Below are 24,048 nucleotides of genomic sequence, written 5' to 3' on the forward strand. Positions count from 1 at the left end.
AAATTATTATATATGACTAAATTATAACTGTTTTGGTTTAAAAAAAAAAAAAAAACGATACTAAAATTATAAGTGGACCTCAGAGAAGATAATAAAATGATAAAAAAAAGAGTGTGTCATGACCCCTTTAATGCTGCCTATATGTCCTTTTGGAGCTTCAGAATTTTGGTACCCCTTCACTTGCATTGTGAGGACTTACAGAGATGAAATAGTCTACAAAAAGTCTTAGTTTTTGTTCTGCTGAAGAAAATCATACAGATCTGGGATGGCATGAGGGTGAGTAAGTGATGAGAGAATTTTCATTTTAGGATGAACTATCACTGTGTACATATCCAATGCATTATTAGACACATACAGTTGCAAACCAAATTGAATGCTGAAGTTAAATTTGCTGATGTTTAAGATCGTAAAACTTTTTAAAATTATTTTCTCTGGCTGCTGTTTAGTCTCTATCACATGCTGAGTCTCTCTTGTGCGGTTTCATGTTTGACACCGGTTCAGATGACTGAAGTATGTGGTGGCCATGTAAGATGAGTTTGGTAATTAATATGGCTGAAATCTAATGAGTAGTTGTACACAGTGCCAACATTTTCTAAATTATATTAACATCTGTCCACTGCAAAATGAACACCAAGAAAATCAAATCTTTGACCTTTAATAATTTCATACCATTACTTAATTGCTCAACTCTTTCATTTGAACCCCTTCACTCTCTACTCCGCGCACTGCAGTAAACCAGCTCAGAAAGCTGTAAATGTAGGTCGGGATTTTACAGTGACTTGGAGACAGAAAAAAGAGAGAGAGTGAGTGTGTGTGTGTTGTATCTCTGACGTTTTGGTGCTGCTGCTTCCGCTGCGGGAGTCAGACATCAGAAAGGGAGGTTTTCAGTACAGCTTCAATGATCTGATTGTATGAGATCATTGCCAGTCCAGTTCCATCTGAAGCTGCAGCCCCTAGGTTTAGTAACCATACTGTAGATCAGATATGAATGAAAATCATTAACTTACCCTTATATTATTTGAAACCTGAATCTTTTTTTTTTCTTCTGTTTAACACCTAAAGAGATACTAAGCAGAATTTCCAGGCTGCTTCTACAAAAGTAGAAGTAGATTTATACTGTAAAGCTAAACACACACACACACACACACAAAAACACCATGAAAGCAGTCCAAATGACTATATTGTAAAACTTCTAAAGCCATAAAATAGTTTTGTGTGACAAACAGACCAAAATGTAAGTCATTATTCACAGAAATTCTTGCCTTGTATGGTACTTCTCTGTTCTTTTTTTTTTTATTTCAATTTTCAACTTCAACTTTATTGTCCCTCTAGGTGAAATTATTTTTGCAGCAAAAGTGACAAAAGACAATACAGTAATACATTAGACACAACACATACAAGATCTCATAAAAGGAGACACATAAATAATTTAAATAGGGTTCAATAGCCCAATGGCCAATGGCACAAAAGAGGCTTTATTTCTCTTGGTCCTGACCCCCGGCTCTCTGAATTGACGGTCTGATGGCAGAACCTTAAACTCTGAATGCAAGGGATGGTCTGTAGTCTCGAGGATGGAATAAGCTTTTTTTCTTACCCATATAAACTCAGCAAAAAAGAAACGTCCCTTTTTCAGGACACTATTTTAAAGATAATTTTGTAAAAATCCAAATAACTTTACAGATCTTTATTTTAAAGTGTTTAAACAATGTTTTCCATGCTTGTTCAATGAACCATAAACAATTCATGAACATGCACCTGTGAAACGGTCGTTAAGACACTAACAGCTTACAGATGGTAGGCAATTAAGGTCACAGTTATAAAAACTTAGGACACTAAAGAGACTTGAGTTGAAGAGTTTCTACTGACTCTGAAAAACACCAAACGATAGATGCCCAGAGTCCCTGCTCATCTGCGTGAACGTGCCTTAGGCATGCTGCATGGAGGCATGAGGACTGCAGATGTGGCCAGGGCAATAAATTGCAATATCCGTACTGTGAGACGCCTAAGACAGCGCTACAGGGAGACAGGAAGGACAGGTGATCGTCCTCGCAGTGGCAGACCACGTATAACAACACCTGCAAAGGTACATCCAAATATCACACCTGCGGGACAGGTACAGGATGACCACAACAACTGCCTGAGTTACACCAGGAATGCACAATCCCTCTATCAGTGCTCAGACTGTCCGCAATAGTCTGAGAGAGGCTGGACTGAGGGCTTGTAGGCCTGTTGTAAGGCAGGTCCTTACCAGACATCACCGGCAACAACATCGCCTATGGGCACAAACCCACCTTCGCTGGACCAGACAGGACTGGCAAAAAGTGCTCTTCACTGACGAGTCATGTTTTGTCTCACCAGGGGTGATGGTTGGACTCGTGTTTATCGTTGAAGGAATGAGCGTTACACTGAGGCCTGTACTCTGGAGCGGGATTGATTTGGAGGTGGAGGGTCCGTCATGGTCTGGGGCGGTGTGTCACAGCATCATCGGACTGAGCTTGTTGTCATTGCAGGCAATCTCAACGCTGTGCGTTACAGGGAAGACATCCTCTTCCCTCATGTGGTACCCTTCCTGCAGGCTCATCTTGACATGACCCTCCAGCATGACAATGCCACCAGCCATACTGCTCGTTCTGTGCATGATTTCCTGCAAGACAGGAATGTCAGTGTCCTGCCATGGCCAGCGAAGAGCCCGGATCTCAATCCCATTGAGCACGTCTGGGACCTGTTGGATCGGAGGGTGAGGGCTAGGGCCATTTCCCCCAGAAATGTCCAGGAACTTGCAAGTGCCTTGGTGGAAGAGTGGGGTTACATCTCGTAGCAAGAACTGGCCCATCTGGTGCAATCCATGAGGAGGAGATGCACTGCAGTACTTAATGCAGCTGGTGGCCACACCAGATACTGGCTGTTACTTTTGATTTTGACCCCCCCCCCCCCTTTGTTCAGGGACATATTATTCCATTTCTGTTAGTCACATGTCTGTGAAACTTGTTCAGTTTATGTCTTAGTTGTTGAATCTTTTTATGTTCATGCAAATATTTACACATGTTAAGTTTGCTGAAAATAAAAGCAGTTGAAAGTGAGAGGACGTTTCTTTTTTTGCTGAGTTTATAAAAACTTAACTGGGCCTGAGTCTCCCTAATAAGTTTGCGTGCCACTTTTACAAGGCCACTCAGTCTGTTTTTGTTGGACAAGGTGAGATTTCCATACCATGCAACCATACAAAAGGTTAAAACCGATTCAGTAAAACTCTTATAAAACAGGGTCATCATGGTCGAACACACATCAAAGGATTTCAATTTCTTAAAAAAAACAACAACAACAAAAAACAGTAGCTGTTGAACTTTTTTGCAGACAACATCAACATTAGAATCAAAACACAATTTGTTGTCAAAGTTCATAGATATTTATAATTGTCTAGAAGTTCAATCACTGAACCTTCAGCCTCAGAGAATCACTATATCCTTTGTTTTGACCACATTTAAGGAAAGGCAAGGTTGGCTACACCATGATACAAAATCATCAGCTACGGGTCCATGATCTCGATCCTGCCCCTGAAGAAAGCTCATTATCATGGAGTCATCAGCATATTTAATAATAAATCAATTGTCCTGGTGGCTCTGACAATCATTAGTGTACATAATGTGTAAAAGGGGGTTAAACAACAGCTCTGGAGTGAACCAGTCGAAGAATATAACTGTTTGGAAAGTACACCATTTAACCTTACACACTGTGTTCTCTCTGTTAAAAAGTCCAAAATCCAACCAATAATGTTAAGGTCAAGTTTAAAAGTGTTTACTAACTTTTCAAAACATTTAATAACTAATGAAGTAAGAGACTAATGTTTGCAACAGGGACAATTATGGAGTGTTTCCATATCTGTGGAACTCTTTGTAGCGTAAGAGACTGTGAGAAGATGTATTGAAATATTCCACACAACTGTTCTGCACAAGTCTTTAACACTGCCTCCAATATTATCAGAGCCTGGGCTTCAGTTTGCTTTCTGGTGAATGTATACCACTGTAATGAATATTTGTGGAATTTCATGTGGGAGGTAAAAGCAGTTCAGTGTTTGGAAGACATAGTCTTTCTTGTACAGTGATGTTTGTACACCATCTGCGGTTGATATACTGCACAAGCACTCTCTTTTCCCCGTTACCTGTCCCGATCCAAGCGAATGGGGGCACTGAAACCACCGATATCCAGAGAAGAGTCGAGGTCCTGCGAAGTGAGCCAAGTCTCTGTAAGTGCAATCAGGCAGGCATTCTTATAATCCCGTAGATGGTTGACATTAGTCTGCAATTCGTCAACCCTATTTCTCAGTGACCGCACATTTGCAAGGATTATCGATGAAAGTGGTATGCGTTTTGTTTTATTATTTTTTTAAGTCTTTCGTGTACGCCCCCTTTCCTCCCACGTCTCCTCTTGCACAGTTTATTGTGCGATTAACTTTTCCTTTGGTTTGTCCATGTCCCGATTTGATATCTGTTCATCAGCAGGAGCTCGAAGCAGCATCCAATCTATCGATCTATCCATGTTAATATCCAGTGCTGGATAACTCCATTGCAGTCTGAGTCACGCGAAGTACTGGAGTCTGTTTGTTTGGGCATACCGCTGATGGCACACAAATTTGTTGATGAGAATAGCCAAAATAATCCAATAAAATAACTCAGTTTTGCAAGATCTTGTACATGAACATTAAAAACGTTCACTCCTCCTTAAACACTCACATTTAATACAACCACGATAAGTTTTTGTAAAAAAACGGTTACGCACGCAAGCACAAATTCACACCTGCTGCAGGTCGCCACTAGGGCAGCGCCCAGAAGATTTGATAATATAAATCACTGTCTGCTTTTGTTGTACGGGAAAGAGCACCCTGGACATTCTTCTAAATATCTCCTTATGTGTTTCTTTCCAATTAACACATTTTATTGATTCCAACACATGAAACAGAAAAGCAAAACATGAATGCACAGAATCAACTTGTAACCCCCATTATTACCCCCTCTCAATCCCCAACCCCACCCTAACCCACAACAAACATTCCTGTAGTCAAAGCCAAATCTCTCACACACAAAAAAACAGAAAAAAAAACCCCAAATATATATAATAATCACACACATTCAAACTATAAATCCCTCTCCTCTGCCCTTCCCCGAGAGCCCTCCAAAAAGGTCAGATAGCTGCCCCACTTCATGTCAAACACCCTCAGGTTGCCCAGCCTTCTATCTGACATCTCCTCAAATGCTGCCACCCTGCCCATCTCCGTGCACCACTCCCAAAATGAGGGCACACCGGCCAACTTCCATCCCCTCAGAATGATCTGTCTACCGATCATGACACTGACTAGGACCCAATTTCTTATGTATTTATCCCCTATACCAATGACTGCCCCGTCGCCTAAAATACTGGGCAAGTCTGGGGCAAAATGAAATTTCAGTGCCCAATACATCACAAATAAAACTCTGAACACTCAACCAGAATTCTTGGATCTTAACACACCACCAAAAAATATGAGTTGTGTCCCCTTCTTCTGATTAGCATCGCCAGCAGGTGGGTGTGTCTTTAAGACCAAGCCTATATACAATGTAGAGGGGTCCAATAGAATCAATGTAAAATCTTCAATTGCATAAGGTGCACCCTTGCATCTCTAGATGCAGACTTGATGTTTTTTTAGAATCCTAGCCCACACTCCCTTCTTTAATACCAAGTTTAAATCTTTCTCCCATAATCTCTTGAGAGAAGTTAAAGCTCCATCCCCCAGACTCTGAATTAGCAGGGAGTAATACACTGATGGCTCATGGCCTTTTCCAAAAGCAGTAATCATCACTTCCAGAGTATCTGCCACTTTAGGGGGGGTGTATGCTACTCCCAAAAATAGTACAAAGCAGGTGGCGCAGCTGTAAATACCTAAAGAATTGAGACCTGGGAATCCCAATATGTTGAACCAAATTTTCAAAGGATCTCAACCATCCACTCTCATATAGGTCACTGAGCATATTAACCTCCCTCACAGTCCACTCTGTCCTGCAGAAAGGGGACTTATTAATACATAACTTTGGGTTTAGCCATATGCTCAAAGCAACATTTAAATAAATGTCCGAATTAAACACTCTGGACACTTTTGCCCATACCACGTGCAAATGCAAGATAACGGGGTGTAATTTAACTTTTCCGGATAGTTTGATAAAAAGACTTTGCAATGGCGAAATAGGGGCAAGAAATTCCTGTTCAATACAAAACCAGGGAGGGGCTCTCTCAGGTGGAAGTGAACAATGAGCCAAATGGCTGAGACCAAATGCATAATAATAAAACAAAATCTTGGGTGGGCCTAGCCCACCTTTGTCAATCAGCCTATGAAATTTACTGAAATGTAATCTGGGACATTTACGATTCCAAATGAAGGACTTCGCTATGCTATCAAATTGCTTGAAATAAGAGAGGGGGACATCTATAGGGAGAGACTGTATCTGGTAGTTGAATTTTGGAATATAATTAATTTTAATAATATTAGCCTTCCAAATCATAGATAAATGTAATGAAGCCCACCTGCCCACATTGCTCAAAAACCTTTTTATTAAAGGGTCAAAATTAACTCTAACTAAATCACACAAATTTGCTGGGAAAAAAATACCCAAACACTTAATGCCCTGTTTAGGCCACTGGAAGGCACCTGGTTGAAAAGCTGTTACTGGGCAGCTGTTACGCTGTCAGAGCCAAAGCTTCGGATTTAGACAAATTAACTCTGTATCCTGAGAACTTAGAAAAGGAATTAATAATTCTGTGGAGGCAAGGCATAGATCTAGTAGGGTCAGAGACGAATAATAAAATATCATCTGTGTAAAGCAAAAGCTTATTCGCCACACCTCCCACCACCACCCCTGGAAAATTAACTTCCTTTCTTATTGCGGCTGCTAATATTTTGAGGGCAAGACAGAACAATAATGGGGAAAGAGGGTAATCCTGCCGGGTGCCCCTATCCAGAGTAAAATAATCTGAAATTAATCCATTCATTTGTACTGCCGCTACCGGGTGTCTATAAAGTAACTTAATCCAACCAATAAAAGTATTCCCGTACATTTCCAAAATCTTAAAAAGATAATCCCATTCTACCATATCAAACGCCTTTTCGGCGTCAAGTGAGATGGCAGTGACCAGAGTCTGATCATTCGCCACTGACTACATGACATTAATGAAACGCCTTATGTTATCAGAAGAGCTACAGTCCCTAATAAACCCCAACTGATCTATATATATATATATATATATATATATATATATATATATATATATATAAGAGATGTCATAACTTTACTTAATCGGTTAGCCAAAATTTTTGACAATATTTTAACGTCTAGCTGGATCAGGGAAATTGGATGGTAAATCTTACACTCGCTTGGATCTATGTCCTTTTTAAGAATCAGACTGATCTGTGCTTGCATCATGGTTGGCGGAAGCTTTCCATTCTTTAATGATTCCGTATAAACTTCTAGCAAAAGTGGAGCCAGTTCTGTAGCATAAGATCTAAAAAACACAGCGGCAAAGCCATCTGGCCCCGGAGCCTTGCCTGTAGGCAAGGCCTTAATTACCTCATCACACTCCTCCAAGTTTATCTCAGAATCAAGAGAATTTTTTTTGCTCAGCCATCAGTTTAGGAAGTTCTAATAGTTCCACAAAGTTTCTAATATCCTCATCAGTAGATGAAGACATGGAAGTATAGAGATCAAGATAGAATTCTTTAAAAGCATTGTTAATATAAATGGCTGAGGTAAATATTTCACCCCCAGCAGATTTCACTGAGGGAATGGTAGAAAAATACTCTCTCTGTTTTATATATCTAGCCAGAAGCTTCCCTGCTCTGTCCCCCAACTAAAAGTATGACTGTCTTGCCCTGAACAGCCAAAAATCCACCTTCCGCAACAAAATAGTATTATATCTGTATTTCAATCAGGTCAATTCTCTGTGGCCATTAGATGACATTTGGTGCTTCAGCTCTTCCTCATCACTTTTAATATTCCCTTCCAATTCCACGAGTTCTTGTGCTTTGGATTTTTTGGTGAATGAGGCATATTGTATGATCTAGCCCCTAAGAACCGCCTTAAGTGCCTCCCAAGCCACACCCACAGAGGATACTGAGGAACAGTTGGTATCCATACAAACATTGATTTCAGCATTTAACATTTGTTGAAATTCAGGATTTTGCAAATAGGTGTGTAAATATTGGCCAAAATAAGAATTTGTCCCTGAATTTCTGCTAAAACAGTAATGACTCTTCTAATTTATCTTCAATCTGTTTGAGACATTTGATTTGTAGATGTTTACTTATCAATGTAATGACTCCCCTGCTCTTACTTGAGTCAGCACTAAAGAAAACATGTCCACCCCATATCTTCCCAAATTTTTCAGCTTCTTGCGGGGAAACATGCGTTTCTTGAAGAAACACTATATCATATTTCTTATGCTTAAGAGGAGAAATAACCTTCCTTCTTTTTATTGGGTGCCCCAACCCATTCACATTCCACGTGGAGAGAGACAATCCACTCGTATTAACATTTGACATTTTGACATATAAGAAAAAATAGATTGTGTGTCAAAAACAAAATTATAAAAACCACATTCCAACATTAGTGCAACAATCAAACCCCGAACTTCCCCCAGAACTAAACAAACAGAAAAAAAGGTGCGCATTAACCCCACGCACGACAGCGCCAACTGGCATCCATCCCTGAAAACTCAAACAGTCCATGTTCGCCTACGAGAGCCCCCGTGACAACTTTGCCAATATTCCTTTAACCTTTAGGCTGCATCAGCCTAAACCTACAATTAGCAGACATCCCATTGAAAACAAGTGTCTCAAATGAGAGATGATGGCTTGCACTCATGGATGTGTGTGTGTGTGTGTGTGTGTGTGTGTGTGTGTGTGTGTGTGTGTTTTGTTTCAATCCATAGATGGGTCGCTGAGCATTTCGTGAAGTGCTGGTCAGAAAGGAATTTTGCCCTGCTCCCTCCAGAACTACAAAGAGAGTGCCTCAAAACTGTCACCAAAAACATGGTGTGTAACATGTTTACTTGGCTATCTACTGTAAATGGGAACATACCATTGACTTCTATTTTTTTTATTTTTATGTAAAGCTTATTATAATTTCTATAGACTAACCGTAACCCACATCCTAACCCTACCCCTAAAGAAAACATTTTGCATTTTTAGAATAGAAAAGCTGTATTTGCTTGATTTATGAATTGATTTTCAGTTAAGGACATCCCTGAAGCAGATTTTGCTCTCTTTTGGGAACAGTTTTGGACTGTACAAACACACATTTATCCACAGAAAACAACACACTCTCTTTTCTCACTTTTCTTCTGCTTCTGACTTCAGCCTGCAAAATTACATTGTTAAGATGAGCTGTGGTCTCACATTTGAGAATGCCTTTTGACTACAGAGCAATTAGAGGCCTTGATTGATAATGTCTTTGTGTGTGTTACAGCCACAAACAGCTTTTTCTTTCTTTAGCCATATTCCGGCAGTTCCCAACATTTTTTCAGACAAACTAACATGCAGCCAGACCTTGAGCAGCTGCAGTCTGCCAAGTGCAGTTGTATAACATCGGGTTTTCCCCCTCTTGATTTCCAGCCTTGATGTGAAGTATATTGGATTACACTAGGAAATTTGCAGTCTCTAACAGTGTGGCCAGTGTGAGTCAGAGGAAGGAGGGATGATTGACTCTGTGTGAATGACAGTGTGTGTTTGTGATGATGGTTGTTGTGTTCTAGATGGTTTTGCTCAAAAACAAATTGTATAGTACAACCAGTGTAGTAGGCCCAAAACTCAAGAGTTGTCCGTTTGAATCAATCCATCCGAGTGTTTACTGAAATGACATCTGACTCACTTACTGACTGGATGTTTTTATGACAGTGTGTCATTAAAAATATACATCCACAAATTATTATTGTTTAAATAAATGGTATTTTAAATTAAATACGATTTCAATCAAATTCTGTAGGAAACACTGATGTAGATTATGTTCTGTGTTGTGTTATAGATGAAAGTAATGATGGTGGAGAGTGTGTGATGGTGTCTGTTGTGTTTCAGATGGTGCAGTGTGTTTGTGTATGTTTTGATAGTGAGCTGAGTGATAGTAACCTGTGTTTCAGATGGTGCAGAGTGTGTGTGTGTGTGTGTGTGTGTGTGTGTGTGTGTGTGTGTGTGTGTGTGTGTGTGTGTGTGTGTGTGTGTGTGTGTGTGTGTGTGTGTGTGTGTGTGTGTGTGTGTGCGTGTGTGTGTGCGTGCGCGTGCGCGTGTAATTTAGTGAGTTTTTGTTTCAGACAGTACAGTGTGTATGCCATGGTGTGTTTTGTGTTTCAGACGGTGCAGAGTGTGATATCTGTGCTGTGTGGCAGCGAGCAGCTGATTGGCAGCCTCCCGGAGGTGAAATGGGCAAAGCAGGTGCTCAGTCTGGCCAATGAACTGCAAGAAGAATGTCTGCAGATGATTGTCACACACCTGCCCCAGGTCACGCATACCGCTGCCTTCCACAACCTCAGAAAGGTACAAACTCGCACAGAGAGTTATTAATGTCCAGAGATGTATTAGGTATAAAATGTCTCATCAGCTTTGATAGTCAGATGTGGACTGTTTTAGAGAGAAGAGTTCACACGTGACCCCACTCTACTGAGGAAGGTGTGTGGAGCCGTGCGAGAGTGTATAACTGTGGAGAACTGCTGTGACCTCTTCACTGCCATGGATCAGCTGAGTGGTGACCCAACAGATGTAGACAGTCTGTCTGATGACAAAGCCAATCAAGACGAAGTGGAGGTAAACAAAGAAACAAAACACTGAAAACCTTTGCTTAATTAGTCTTACAGGGATTGAGCAATCTATGTTAAAATATATTATTATTATTATTATTATATAGAATCTCATTGACAAAATGACAAAAAGTGTCAGATGAATGCTAAAAAGGTAAATGTCCTTTAAAAAAAACACACACACAGGTTAATATACAGGTGCATCTCAATAAATTAGAATGTCATGGAAAAGTTCATTTATTTCAGTAATTCAACTCAAATTGTGAAACTCGTGTATTAAATAAATTCAGTGCACACAGACTGAAGTAGTTTAAGTCTTTGGTTCTTTTAATTGTGATGATTTTGGCTCACATTTAACAAAAACCCACCAATTCACTATCTCAAAAAATTAGAATACATCATAAGACCAATAAAAAAAACATTTTTAGTGAATTGTTGGCCTTCTGGAAAGTATGTTCATTTACTGTATATGTACTCAGTACTTGGTAGGGGCTCCTTTTGCTTTAATTACTGCCTCAATTCGGCGTGGCATGGAGGTGATCAGTTTGTGGCACTGCTGAGGTGGTATGGAAGCCCAGGTTTCTTTGACAGTGGCCTTCAGCTCATCTGCATTTTTTGGTCTCTTGTTTCTCATTTTCCTCTTGACAATACCCCATAGATTCTCTATGGGGTTCAGTTCTGGTGAGTTTGCTGGCCAGTCAAGCACACCAACACCATGGTCATTTAACCGACTTTTGGTGCTTTTGGCAGTGTGGGCAGGTGCCAAATCCTGCTGGAAAATGAAATCAGCATCTTTAAAAAGCTGGTCAGCAGAAGGAAGCCTGAAGTGCTCCAAAGAAATGGTAAACGGGTGCAGTGACTTTGGTTTTCAAAAAACACAATGGACCAACACCAGCAGATGACATTGCACCCCAAATCATCACAGACTGTGGAAACTTAACACTGGACTTCAAGCAACTTGGGCTATGAGCTTCTCCACCCTTCCTCCAGACTCTAGGACCTTGGTTTCCAAATGAAATACAAAACTTGCTCTCATCTGAAAAGAGGACTTTGGAACACTGGGCAACAGTCCAGTTCTTCTCCCTTAGCCCAGGTAAGACGCCTCTGACGTTGTCTGTGGTTCAGGAGTGGCTTGACAAGAGGAATACGACAACTGTAGCCAAATTCCTTGACATGTCTGTGTGTGGTGGCTCTTGATGCCTTGACCCCAGCCTCAGTCCATTCCTTGTGAAGTTCACCCAAATTCTTGAATCGATTTTGCTTGACAATCATAAGGCTGCGGTTCTCTTGGTTGGTTGTGCATCTTTTTCTTCCACACTTTTTCCCTCCACTCAACTTTCTGTTAACATGCTTGGATACAGCACTCTGTGAACAGCCAGCTTCTTTGGCAATGAATGTTTGTGGCTCACCCTCCTTGTGAAGGGTGTCAATGATTGTCTTCTGGACAACTGTCAGATCAGCAGTCTTCCCCATGATTGTGTAGCCTAGTGAACCAAACTGAGAGACCATTTTGAAGGCTCAGGAAACCTTTGCAGGTGTTTTGAGTTGATTAGCTGATTGGCATGTCACCATATTCTAATTTTTTGAGATAGTGAATTGGTGGGTTTTTGTTAAATGTGAGCCAAAATCATCACAATAAAAAGAACCAAAGACTTAAACTACTTCAGTCTGTGTGCATTGAATTTATTTAATACACGAGTTTCACAATTTGAGTTGAATTATTGAAATAAATGAACTTTTCCACGACATTCTAATTTATTGAGATGCACCTGTAGAACTAATCTTTTTAAATAAATGTATAACTTCTATATCTTGATTGGATTTGCAAATGTTCAGTCTGTTTTTAGTAACGAAATTTGCATTTCTTGAAGGAAATACAGTTATAGTGTGTGCAAGACTGCAAAAGAAAAGTGTAGGTAAGTCCGAGAATTAACATATGACACCATTGCAATGTAACAGCAGCTGTGTGATTAAATGGATAAAAAGGAAAGAACAATCACAATTCAGTATGCTAACAAATACAAGAAAGGAAACTATTCACAATTCAGTATAAATTTTTATAATGATATCATCGCTTTTGGTTGTATGGCAATCATTTTATATATAAAAATCAATTGGAGTGACTTATATTTGAGACTATATGCTAAGAGGTTCAAGCTGAATTAATTGTGGGGAAATAAATATGCACTCTAATTTCAATTCTGGGTGCACAGATTCCCATGCCGGTCTCTGAGCTGCATTGAGCTGTGTGCCTGCAGCAAAGGTCTGATGAGGCCAGGCCTGGGCCGGATTACAGTCAAGTGACACTACAAATAGTAGAGGTCATTGTAAACAACTTCACCTTACCAGCTGATAATTCCTCTGTCATTTCCTCTCTTATTTTATTTCTGTCTGCCCATCATTTTTTTCTTTCTCTTTCTGAGTTGATTCACATTTCAGGGGAAATGGCAAGATGGATTAGGCAGAGGAAGACTAAGAGTTGTGGGTGTGGCCATGTGTAATCTGGTTCTGTGTCCATTAAAGAGGACGGGAGGGAGGGAGGGACCGAGGGAGAAATGAATCACAAATGGAAAGACCGTGGCAGAATAATAATATGAAAAGGGTTTTAATGAACATTCAGTGCAGAAGGCGGAAATCCAAGCCTCAACTGGTGACATCATCCATTTAGTTGGAGAGGATCCTGTTAAGGATAGAGGGAGGCAACGGCGATCGGTTGCCAGGACAACAAGCCTTTGAAGCAGCTGCTGATTTGCTCCTGTGCTCCTGCTGTTGTATCCACCCACCCTCCCTCTCTCTCTCTCTCTCTCTCTCTCTCTCTCTCTCTCTCTCTCTCTCTCTCTCTCTCTCACTGACTGACTGACTGACTTGCTCATGCTCTCTCTTTCACTCATTCTGTTCCTCCGGTAGCCATTCAGGCGTGAGCTGTGTCTGTTGCGCACGAGGCTCTGGACCTTCCTGCTTCAGTCCTTCTTTGCAGTGCGACACACACAAGGATGGGACACGCTACAACCCAGATTTCGGGAAAAAATACTTGCAGGTAAGGAGAGGAGAGCGAGACAAGGTAAGGATTTAGCAGTAACAAAAGACAAGGAGAGCCATTTATGATGGAAATGAAGTTTAAAGAACAGGTGATGGAAGAAAGGTATAGAAGGAATTGGAAGACTAGGAGAGAAAAATATGTACAAAGAAATGAACAGCTTTCTGTGGAAGCTGAGGTTTCAAAGCCAAGCAGCAGTCAGAATGTGCTGGTGTTTGTGTGTGTGGGGGGGTCTCTTTGCGTGGTTGGTGGGTAGCCAGATGTAGTGAGGCATTGCCTTTTGGATAATCTCCAGCTTCTGATGATGACTCTTGTCAGTCGATCAGTCCATCCCATTGTAATATGACTCTGTGATGCTTTGATGATGACTTTAACATTGACGGCTAGAATACTCCACACACACACAACACATTCATAATTTCTAGAAGGGGTTGGGGAATAGGTCCAACCCTTCTTTATTATTCTGGTCCAGATTAGAGACTGGGGAAATAAACAATTGGCTTTGTGTTGTCCTGTTGTGCATGTGGATACATAAAGAAATAGATGCTAGCACATAAATTATGCATTGTTTGGTTGTTAAGATCATGATTACATTCTGCTTTTTCAAGATTCCCCTCACATACTGCAAAGCTTGACACACTTACATAAATGCATTCAAATGTGTTTGCAAAGCATTCTGCATGCAATAACACAAACACTCAAGCTGCATTCCTTCAGAGGAACTGGTTGACAGCAGTGCTCTTGAAAGTGGCGCTCGGTTGCAGCACTGGGAAGGAAGCATAGATTTATTTATTTTTTTGATGATGATGATGATGGTATTAGGGATGCACTGGATAAGATGTGAGATGATCAAAGGCTGGCTCTGGATCAGAGATTAAGGAGCAAGAAATCAGTGGCTCTCTGCAATGCTACACTGCTATTTTCACTGATTGGTGTTGTGACTTTCGTGTGCCTGATTGAGGAAATGTTTAGAAAACTTTTATTACGCAGGAGAGGATGTTCTAATTAACTAAAGATGTCTGTAATTTAAAATTCTGTGTTTTCTCTTCCTCCCTCTGCCAACCCTCTCAGCTGCTCTTGATAAAGGCGACTGCAAAAGACTTGGAAAAAAACCTGTGCTCACTAGCTCTCAGGTAATCACTTATTCTGTTTTTTTTTATTTTTTTTATTTGTTATTTATTCTGTAAAATTAATTTATTCTGGAATTATACATCCTCTATAAGGTCTGCTTTTGTAAGATTTACTTTTACTGAAAGACAAACTGATTGTCTACATTGGCTGTAATTAATATATTAGCTCATTGTCATGTCAGTGCTGTCTTGCCACAGCAACCTTTAGGTCGATTCAGAGAATGTGTGCTGCAGAATTACTGAGCTGTCTCGTTGGGGAATCATCCTAATAACTTACATTTACAGCTGATCTCTGGTTTAAGTTAAAGCTCAGATGATTGTGAAAGGCTCTTTTTTTAATGGGAATGAACATTCAGAAATTTTAGTAGAGAATTTCTTTGATGCATGGTAGTTTGCAAGAGCCCTGTCCCCTAAAGGTGATAGAATAATATAAGCTATACAATGGTTGACAGGAAGTCATTTAATGGACACACTGTGCATGTGGATGTTTTAAGCTTCTTCATCATAACTCTTAAGGCTTGCAGCTACAAATGGGCTTTTGACAACAACATTTTCTTCATTTGACGCAAAAACAAAAAATGTGTTATGTATGTTTTTTGGGGGGGGGTTGTTGACTTAAAGGTGCAGTATTTAAACATTTTCATGTAATATTTGCCTTTTTTTTTTTTTTTTGCCAATGTGTGAATGGCTTGTAACTCAACTTAAAAAATGAGCCCTTCATGGACTTCCTAGGTTGCCTATTAAAGCCTGTAGACTGATTTTCATACGAACGGAGCGGGTCGCTTTTGCCAGGAAAATCTAAAGGTTGTGACGTTTATGCACACTCCCAAGAGCCTTGCGTCAGTAATAGCTTCTCTTCCGCTATTCAACAGCGACAACAGACAGTGTGCAACACTAGGTAACGTTATTTTAGAGATGGAATCCAGCAAACGTCCGGCTCCCAGCACAACACCGACTCCTACACAAACTCAGAGTAAGCCAAAAAAAAAAAAAAATGTATCTACTGAATCTCATCTGGCTAAGTGGGAACGTGATCGTGGTCAAGCAAAAACTAGAGTGAACATCGGCAGGGCATTTGATTCCTGGAGGGACCTTCGTTTGGTTTTGGGGATCAAAACTGACCCTGAATTGGTGTTCTTTTTATTGGACAGGTAAGCTTACATTACTGCGAAGCATGTGAAATATAGTGCCATAAGGATTGATATGTGTAATTTTAGCTAACTTGATCTTGCCTGCTAAAGCTGACGAATTGCAAGCTACCTTGCTTCGTAACTTTCAAATAATTTCAACGATCTTCTCTTTATACTAAAAATCAGGTATACAGGATAAATTTAATCAAATACACAAAGGTTTCTTGATCGTAGTACAACATATGACATACAAAACATACAATAGTGCAACATAACTGTGCAGTGTAACAGTAAACTGTCTAGCATAGTTCGATAGTATGTAGCTGTATGTGTGTATCAGTATGCTATGTTAGCTGATAAGTAGTTTTAGTTTAGTCTCAAAGTTTGTTGTAAAACAATCATAACCGTGTCATTTTAATTATTCTACCTCATCTGTCAGCATGATGCCAGTGAATCACGTTCAGTCTCGTTGTACGTTATGTCATTGTTTTGGCCGATGCTCGCTCACGTCCCTATGGAGTGTGTGCACGAGCACGAGCAACAGGTAGCTAGCTGCTGTTCAATTAATGGCCACAGGTGTCATTAATAACAAGGGTTTCTGAATCTTACATACTGCACCTTTAATCCAAAGGTAATGTTATTTTACTTCATGCAGTTGTATGTCTATGTCTGGGATTCCCCTGTGAAATGGGTTGCTGATTTGATTAACAATGAACAAAGCCATCATAGTTTTCTTTCTCTCTACCTCTCTTTTTCACTCCTGTTACAGAAGCCTGCAAAATGCCTCTCAGGCTTTTCATCTCCATGTGATAGTCCTACTCACTGTCCCATTAAGGTATCACAGGGTCCACGTGCTTCCCCTGCAAGACTTGTAGCTGCAGCATCAGGCACCATGAAGTCTGATGCTCTGGGGCCAACAGCTCACACGGCTCCTGGTGGAAAAACAACAGCTAGTAAAAATGTTTCACTACAAAGCAAGAATGATAAAGTTAAGTTAACTCATACATCCGCTAAAACCAAGACTGCATCCCCTGTTAAACCAGTGTTGAATGGCACTGGTGGTTCAGGCACTCAGAGAGAGAATTCCACCACTTTAGGTGCCCGTGGATCGTCCACAGGGAAGGTAGTGCTGGACAGGAAGCCCAACCCTGGAGCAAGGCCAAAGTCTTCCCCTGCTGATCTTGTGGGTGGCCAGGCTAAAGCAGGAAAAGTCCAGAAAAGGACAACATCAGGGAAAGATTTGCCTCAGGAATCAGCCACTGACAGCACCAGCAATGCCCAACATGTCCAGAATACCCCCTCCAACTCTGGCAGCACCTCACCAGACAACAGCACTGGGAGTCCTCGTGACAATGGCCACAGTACAACCACAGGTTTGCTGCAGCATTTACCTTGATTCTTTACCCTTTTGCCCCACATCACATAATTAAACTTGCCCCTATCATCTTAAGGTAGTCCTTGTAATACAGTCTGCTGAGCTCTTGGCCTATGTTAGGACTGGATGCTACCTGAAAGCCAGAGGCAGTAAAGCAGAAAAACAAGCCTTTACCACAGCTCTATAGTTAGTATAAGCGTGACTGCGAAGGTCAATGGAAGTCAAGAAGTGACACTCAGATACTCTTTGTTTGTTTGTCCCTCTGTAGGCACTTTTCCACCATTGGGCCAAACAGTTACTGTTGCTGAGCCATGCCGTTCTATACCAATCCGTACCACTCAACTCGTCATCTGTGGTCCTGTCAGAGCTAGATTAGAGCTAGGGACAGCTAATGAAAAATGCACACACACATTCAAAGCACTATGATAGTTTCCCCCTTCTGTCCCCATCAGTAAAAGTTGTGTGTATGTTGGGAGAGAAAATTCTGAATCTTAAAATCTAGAGGAAAAAATCTAGATGGCTGTCTTGTGCTATTTTGTATGGTCTCACAGACTGTCCCCGTTTTCCTGCTCTTTAGCAGGTGTTTGCCTGGTACAGACTCCTCTGTGACTCAGAGTGGCTGTGCTCAGCAGAGTAGGTTTTAGCTAGGTATGCCAGAGTTAGCTCATCATTAAGCTGCTTAAACCTACTAAAACTGTACATGCCTGTTCCCTTGCTCACAGATCTTAAGGAATGTAGGTGCAAATAGCTCACAGGTGCTGCAGAATATACAGATTTCCTATTAGGTACAACTAATATCATCAACCCTCAATGCTTATTGATGACGGAAATGTGATGGGTACTGTTCTGTATAATTAGATTACTGGGTTATACTGAAGAAAAAAATGATGTTACAGAGACGCACAAAGTATTTAATTCTAACTACAAACATTAAATATTATCAAAATTATTGATGCTTAACGGACAGTTGTTGTGTTTTTCAGATTGGACTTCTAAAGACTCAATAATTATTTTTACCTGTTAGGTCTCAGGTCTAAACTTCAAGCCAAGGCAACAACAAAATCTTCTCTGACCAAACCTGCACAGAAACCAGACATTGACACATCTAGCAGGTGAGTGATTTTGTGAACATACCGCTTCTCTACTTTGTTTCATCTAGTTTTAATAAACCAATACATTTTTGAGTAACAATTTTATTTATTTTTTTCAGTTGATAATCAATATCTGTCCTTCCATGTGTTACTACAGCCCCACAAATAAAGCAAACAAGGCTAAACCCACCACAGCCAAACAAGCAGGACCTGGAATTCCTGCAACTCGCTCAGATCCAAAGAGCAGGGCCACAGTCTCAGGGCTTGCAGAGAACAATGGTAAGAAACATTCAGGCTGATGGTAATTAGTTGCAGCTTTTGTACATTTATGAGAATTCATTTATTACATTTCAACTAGTAGAAACTATACAATATCTTACCTATTAAGTATAAAGGCTGCCGTGTTTGGAAAATGTTACTTCAAATTTTATCTGTTACTACTTTCAAACAGCTTCATCCAGACCTGGATCAGCCCTTAGCTCTAGAAAGCCTGCCTCCCCCAGAAAAGAAGTAGAGAAAGATATGTCTAAACCTTCAACCACTAAGAAAACGACAAAAGCCATCCGTGAGTCGCCCAGCATCAAAGCTCCCACGTCTTCCTCCAAGCAGTCGCTCACCACCACAAACAAAGCAGGACCCAAACAGAAAGCCTCAGAAATATCTGCAACAAAATCATCTCCAAAATCAGTGGGAACATTCAAAAACTCAACTTCTGCTGTCTATAAAAAGCCAGTGGCTGCTGTGAAAGATTTGGTATCTAGCCCTAAACACTCGGAATCTAAAAAAGTATCTCAGCAGTCAAATCCAACTTCTACTAAAGGTAAGGCAAAAGGCCCAGAAATGACTTCATCTTGTGTGGAGAGTTCCACAGCTCCTTTATCTCTAGAGCAGAATTCACTACTCAGCCCAGCCGTACTACAGCCAGAAGCAGTGCAGGAATCAGTCCCCCAAGCTACAACAACAACTTCCACGAAGGGTCATGATTTGGAGAAAAGCAGTAATCCACTGAGTAAACTAAGCACTACAGAGGAGATGATTAAGTCAGTGACCCCAGAAACACAAAACTATGTGAACTCTGTAAAAACAGATACTTCTGGACAATGTGAGGTGAGTGAAAGTAAATTTGTGTCCAGCCATGCCATTCCTCCCCATCTCTCTAGACCAGAACAGGGCCTCAATTCCAACTCTTCAAAGGATTCCGACCTCCCTCCCGATACACCTTGCAATCTAGGTAGCATTGAGACGCCCCTAGAGGACTCGTGGAATGGGCTTCATCCTCAGGTTAGCCCTGAGTCAGAGTCTGTCAGTGCCACCACCTCTTCTGATGACATAAAGCCACGGTCAGAGGATTATGATGCTGGTGGCTCGCAGGATGATGACTGCTACTCTCATGAGCGTGGCGTTTCTAAGTGCGGGACAATGCGCTGCTCAGACTTCCTGGGTCGGAGCAGCAGTGACACCAGCACACCAGAGGAGCTCAAGATGTACGAGAGCGGCACTGGACTACATGTGGAGGTGCGGCTTAGAGGACGAGAGGTAGAAACTACAAGTGAAGAAGAGGGGGGGCGTCAGAGACCACGATCATGGATTAGAAAGGATGAGGTGCCAGTGGAGGAGGAACCCTGCGAAATGGATACCACAGCAACAAATATGAAGAGTGCACAGGACCACCGGCTTTTCTCCTCCTCCTCTGAGGAGGAGGAAACTGAAGATGAAACATCTGAAGTTGAGGTACTGCCAAGAGGAATGGCTCCCCCAGTAGAACCATCTTCACAGTTTCAAGGTATTGTTAACCTGGCATTCGAAGATGCTGTGGACCAAGAGAATGAGCAGCTAGAGTACCAGTCAGCTTCTAACTTCCGCCGTTCTATTTTGCTCTCTGTGGATGAGTGTGAAGAGCTTGGATGTGAAGAAGGAGGTGCCCAGACTCCACCACACCAGTCAGGTGATTCCTTGACACATGGTGACGTTTTTGACAGTGAACCACACAACTCCCAGACCGACTACAGCTCCCAACATTTAACAAGCACAGTGAGCGGCAGCCATATCTCTAACCACCAGGAAAATGCACAGGATCCCAAACCTGCGGTATTCCTGACAAAAGTCCGGGAATCTCCACAGGAAAATTGTGCGCATAATCAGTCAGATGCCCCCGTGCAAGACAGAGACATCAGTGAACTACCTGCTCAGGAGCGTCCCAGTCACCTTGACCTGCGGCTGGCAGAGCAATATGACAGTCTGCAAGCCAAGCATATAGACAGCAAAAAAGCTGACTTACGGCTAGACTTAACTGAGCCGCAGCTGACTGCGTGCTCCCTTGCACACTCTCCAGCAGGTAATGTATAATGTTAGAGACCACCCCCCTGACTTCAGCCTCAGAAAAATCCACCCACAGTCTCCCATCTTGACCCATTAAACTCTAATATTCAGACAATACCTTTAATCTTCACTCTTTTTTTAATGGGGTACCTCTTGATAGCTTATTCATTTAGATAGCGCACTACTGCCTCTTCCCCCTTCCTTTAATTCTTTTCATTAAATCGGTACCTTTTGCTCTCCAAAAATTAAATAACCTAAACAGACAACTTAACTGCCTTCACTCTGAGGCACTATGCCTTAAACAACTACAGTTTACAAACATCATATTTCCCCCAGTAAACTATCTATCTGCATGTGGTGTAGTATGCTGAGTCAGACCATCTGTTATGTGGCATGGCCAGGTTGCTACAGTTGTACCAGTGCACTTAATATATAGACAAGCAAGTACCCAGTCTTTTTTTTATTTTTTTTATTTTATTTTATTTTATTTATATATATATATATATCTTGTCTTTTTTGTAAGACATTCCATGAAACATTATCCATACTGAATAGTCAAAGACCAACTAATTTTTTTGTTGACTTTTCCATAAGACATGTTTATGCAAAAGACAAGCACTATGTGACTTGGCCATCAAGTCAAATATATATATACACGAATATGCACAAATATACAGTGAGCTAAGCTTCCTTTTAATACTGCACATAAAGGACCATCCTTACCACAGAGGCCATGATGGTTTGAATGTGTTAAATTGAGATGTTTTGTTATACTCAGTATCAATGTTGAGTGTGTTGCTGTCTGATCTTCGGGGCCTGTGTCTGTTTATTAGTCATTCAAACCATAAATTCTTGCATGATTACACTAGGTTTTATTATTGATTTTGGTAATTTCCCATCTATGTTTGTATCCATTTTTGTATGTCTGTGTTTTTGTTTGTTTTTTATTTTATTTCTCATTCACAATATACCATACAGTTGTAGTTCCATTAGGATCTAGTAGGTAACTATTAGATTTTTATGTTGATTTTATTTTATTCAGTGTATTTCTGTAGAATAAGTAGTGTTTTCTGTATATGGTGTGTTTCTAGAAAAGCTCTTCCTATGTCTCTCTTTTTTCACGCCTATATTGTTTTCCAATCACTGTTAATGGTTTTGCTTGTTTCATCTTAATAAGAAGCATACAGTATCTTGCATTTGCCAAGTAAAGCAATAAGCAGTCTTTTGCCAGCACGTCCCTCATATTTATGTTTAGCTCTAAGCATAAAAAATAAAAAAAAAGAACTTTATGGAAAACCGTTAATTAAAATGGTGCTTGCTTGCTTTTGAGTGTATATATTTAAGGAAAAAATTCTCTGTGTGATCGGAACTAAAGAGCATTTTTATCCTTTGTTTCTGAACTGAACTTGAGTTATGCTAGAGATACAGGTACTGGCAAAAGCATGTTTTTCACTGTTACAGCACTTGTGAAAAAAAGAGACACATTCAGTTGTAGGCTTTCCTGTGCATCACCTTTATGGCAGCTGTCCATCCTTATCAAGTAAGACTTGTTCCATGAATGACTTTGGATTTGCAGATCTGGTTAATTATAAAGCACTTGTCATTTAATCAAATATATCTTGATTAATGACAGTGAAAACAAAGCGGTAACTAACTAAGATAACATTTATTTTAATGATATTTCAAGCATTAAGGTCTTAACGGTATCATGGAGGACATAGTTGCACTAGGGGTGAATCTGTACATCGTGTGGAGCTAGAAACAATGCATGTCTTCAACAAAAAACAAAAAAAAATAGCTGTGTTTAAAAAAAGCCCACTTAGGGTTTAAACACTTGGTCATTGTCCAGTATTGTCAATTATTTTTAGGGGACATTGATGGTTGTGACACATTGGATCAAACCTGTACACATGACAGACGGCCGTCTAAAGCCCTATCCCCCATTTTTGAGATGGACGTGGGAGAAGCCCTTGAGCAAAGCTTGGACACGGACAGGAGCAATGACCAAAAGCAGGAGAAGTCACACTGGAATAGCAAAGCTATAGAGACAGAGGGAGTTAAAGAGGAAGTGGAGAACGATGACAGTAAGTTTGCAGAAAGAGACTGGGTCCTGCTTCGACAGCTAATGTCTGACCAAGAGTCAAATCTGGGCATCATAAACTCTGTTCCAGAGGATTTAAACCTTGCACAGTACCTGATCAAGCAGACGCTGTCCCTGTCTCGAGACTGCTTGAATGAACAGGATTACCTTTATCATGAGAAGGACACATTTAAGCGCTGGGCTGAGCTTATTTCTCCACTGGAGGACTCCACCACCAGCATCACTGTGACTAGCTTCTCTCCCGAGGATGCTGCTTCTCCACAGGGGGAGTGGACCATTGTGGAACTGGAAACACATCACTGACAGAGGCAGTAATGCAGGGTCTCCTGGTCTGGATTACAGACTGGACTCTGGATTACTGTATCCTTTCCTCCTTTCTGTGCTTATTTGTTTTGGGAAAAAGACAATTCATTTGCAGCTTAACCTTTGTTGGCTTACGTAGAAGTCATTTTGTACTCATCATAAAGGTACTATATGAAGGACTAACCTCAGTGCAGTTGTTTTGCATGTGGGCAATTTTCTAAGTTATTGTTTACTTGATTGTTGTTGCTTGAATCTTTGTAGGATACCAAAAATGCATTTTTCTTGTTGCTCTTTGTGTCTTTGAATGATGAAACTTATAAAATGTTTTGAACAAAGTGTAAAGAGTATGTACATGTTTCTGGTTTACATTCATTGTTGTATTTAAAACAATAAAACCTGTGTTGTATGAATTTAGTTGTCTTCCTCACAAGGTCATTTAAAAATGTAAATCAATCTTTTTATCCATACCTTATCACTTGAAAATAATTTTGATTTAATTTTCATTTGGTTTAAAGGTGCACTTCATTTTTTCCTCATTTAAAACGTTTTATTTATAAAGAAATGAATAATTTTGAAACGTATAAATCACTCACATGACCACTGATGTGAGTTAAAGAGTTCAGCCATATCAGTAACCTTATAAAAGCTCTTTTATTGTACATGGAGCAGGGGCACCTCATGGGGGCTGCCATGTTAGCATCACATAACCAGCTGAATATTACTCGCTTAATCTCAGTAACTGCCCTCTTATTGGAC

At 40.6% G+C, this 24,048-nt stretch overlaps 1 protein-coding gene across 3 annotated transcripts in view; it reads left to right on the forward strand.

The window, feature by feature from the left end:
* The window catches only part of btbd8 (BTB domain containing 8), a 53,861-nt gene extending 30,159 nt beyond the window's left edge, over positions 1–23,702 (forward strand). For all 3 annotated transcript variants that reach the window (XM_051707623.1, XM_051707622.1, XM_051707625.1), the window contains 10 exons: positions 8,950–9,052; positions 10,364–10,546; positions 10,640–10,813; positions 13,714–13,843; positions 14,915–14,976; positions 16,873–17,476; positions 18,503–18,590; positions 18,727–18,848; positions 19,021–20,904; positions 22,757–23,702. In XM_051707623.1, coding sequence (XP_051563583.1) covers positions 8,950–9,052; positions 10,364–10,546; positions 10,640–10,813; positions 13,714–13,843; positions 14,915–14,976; positions 16,873–17,476; positions 18,503–18,590; positions 18,727–18,848; positions 19,021–20,904; positions 22,757–23,292 — 3,886 coding nt within the window. In that variant the 3' untranslated portion in view covers positions 23,293–23,702. The remainder of the gene's footprint in view (positions 1–8,949; positions 9,053–10,363; positions 10,547–10,639; positions 10,814–13,713; positions 13,844–14,914; positions 14,977–16,872; positions 17,477–18,502; positions 18,591–18,726; positions 18,849–19,020; positions 20,905–22,756) is intronic.
* The last annotated feature ends 346 nt before the right edge of the window (positions 23,703–24,048 follow it).

The sequence above is a fragment of the Myxocyprinus asiaticus genome, chromosome 9, assembly GCF_019703515.2.
Source record: "Myxocyprinus asiaticus isolate MX2 ecotype Aquarium Trade chromosome 9, UBuf_Myxa_2, whole genome shotgun sequence".
NCBI lineage: Eukaryota > Metazoa > Chordata > Actinopteri > Cypriniformes > Catostomidae > Myxocyprinus > Myxocyprinus asiaticus.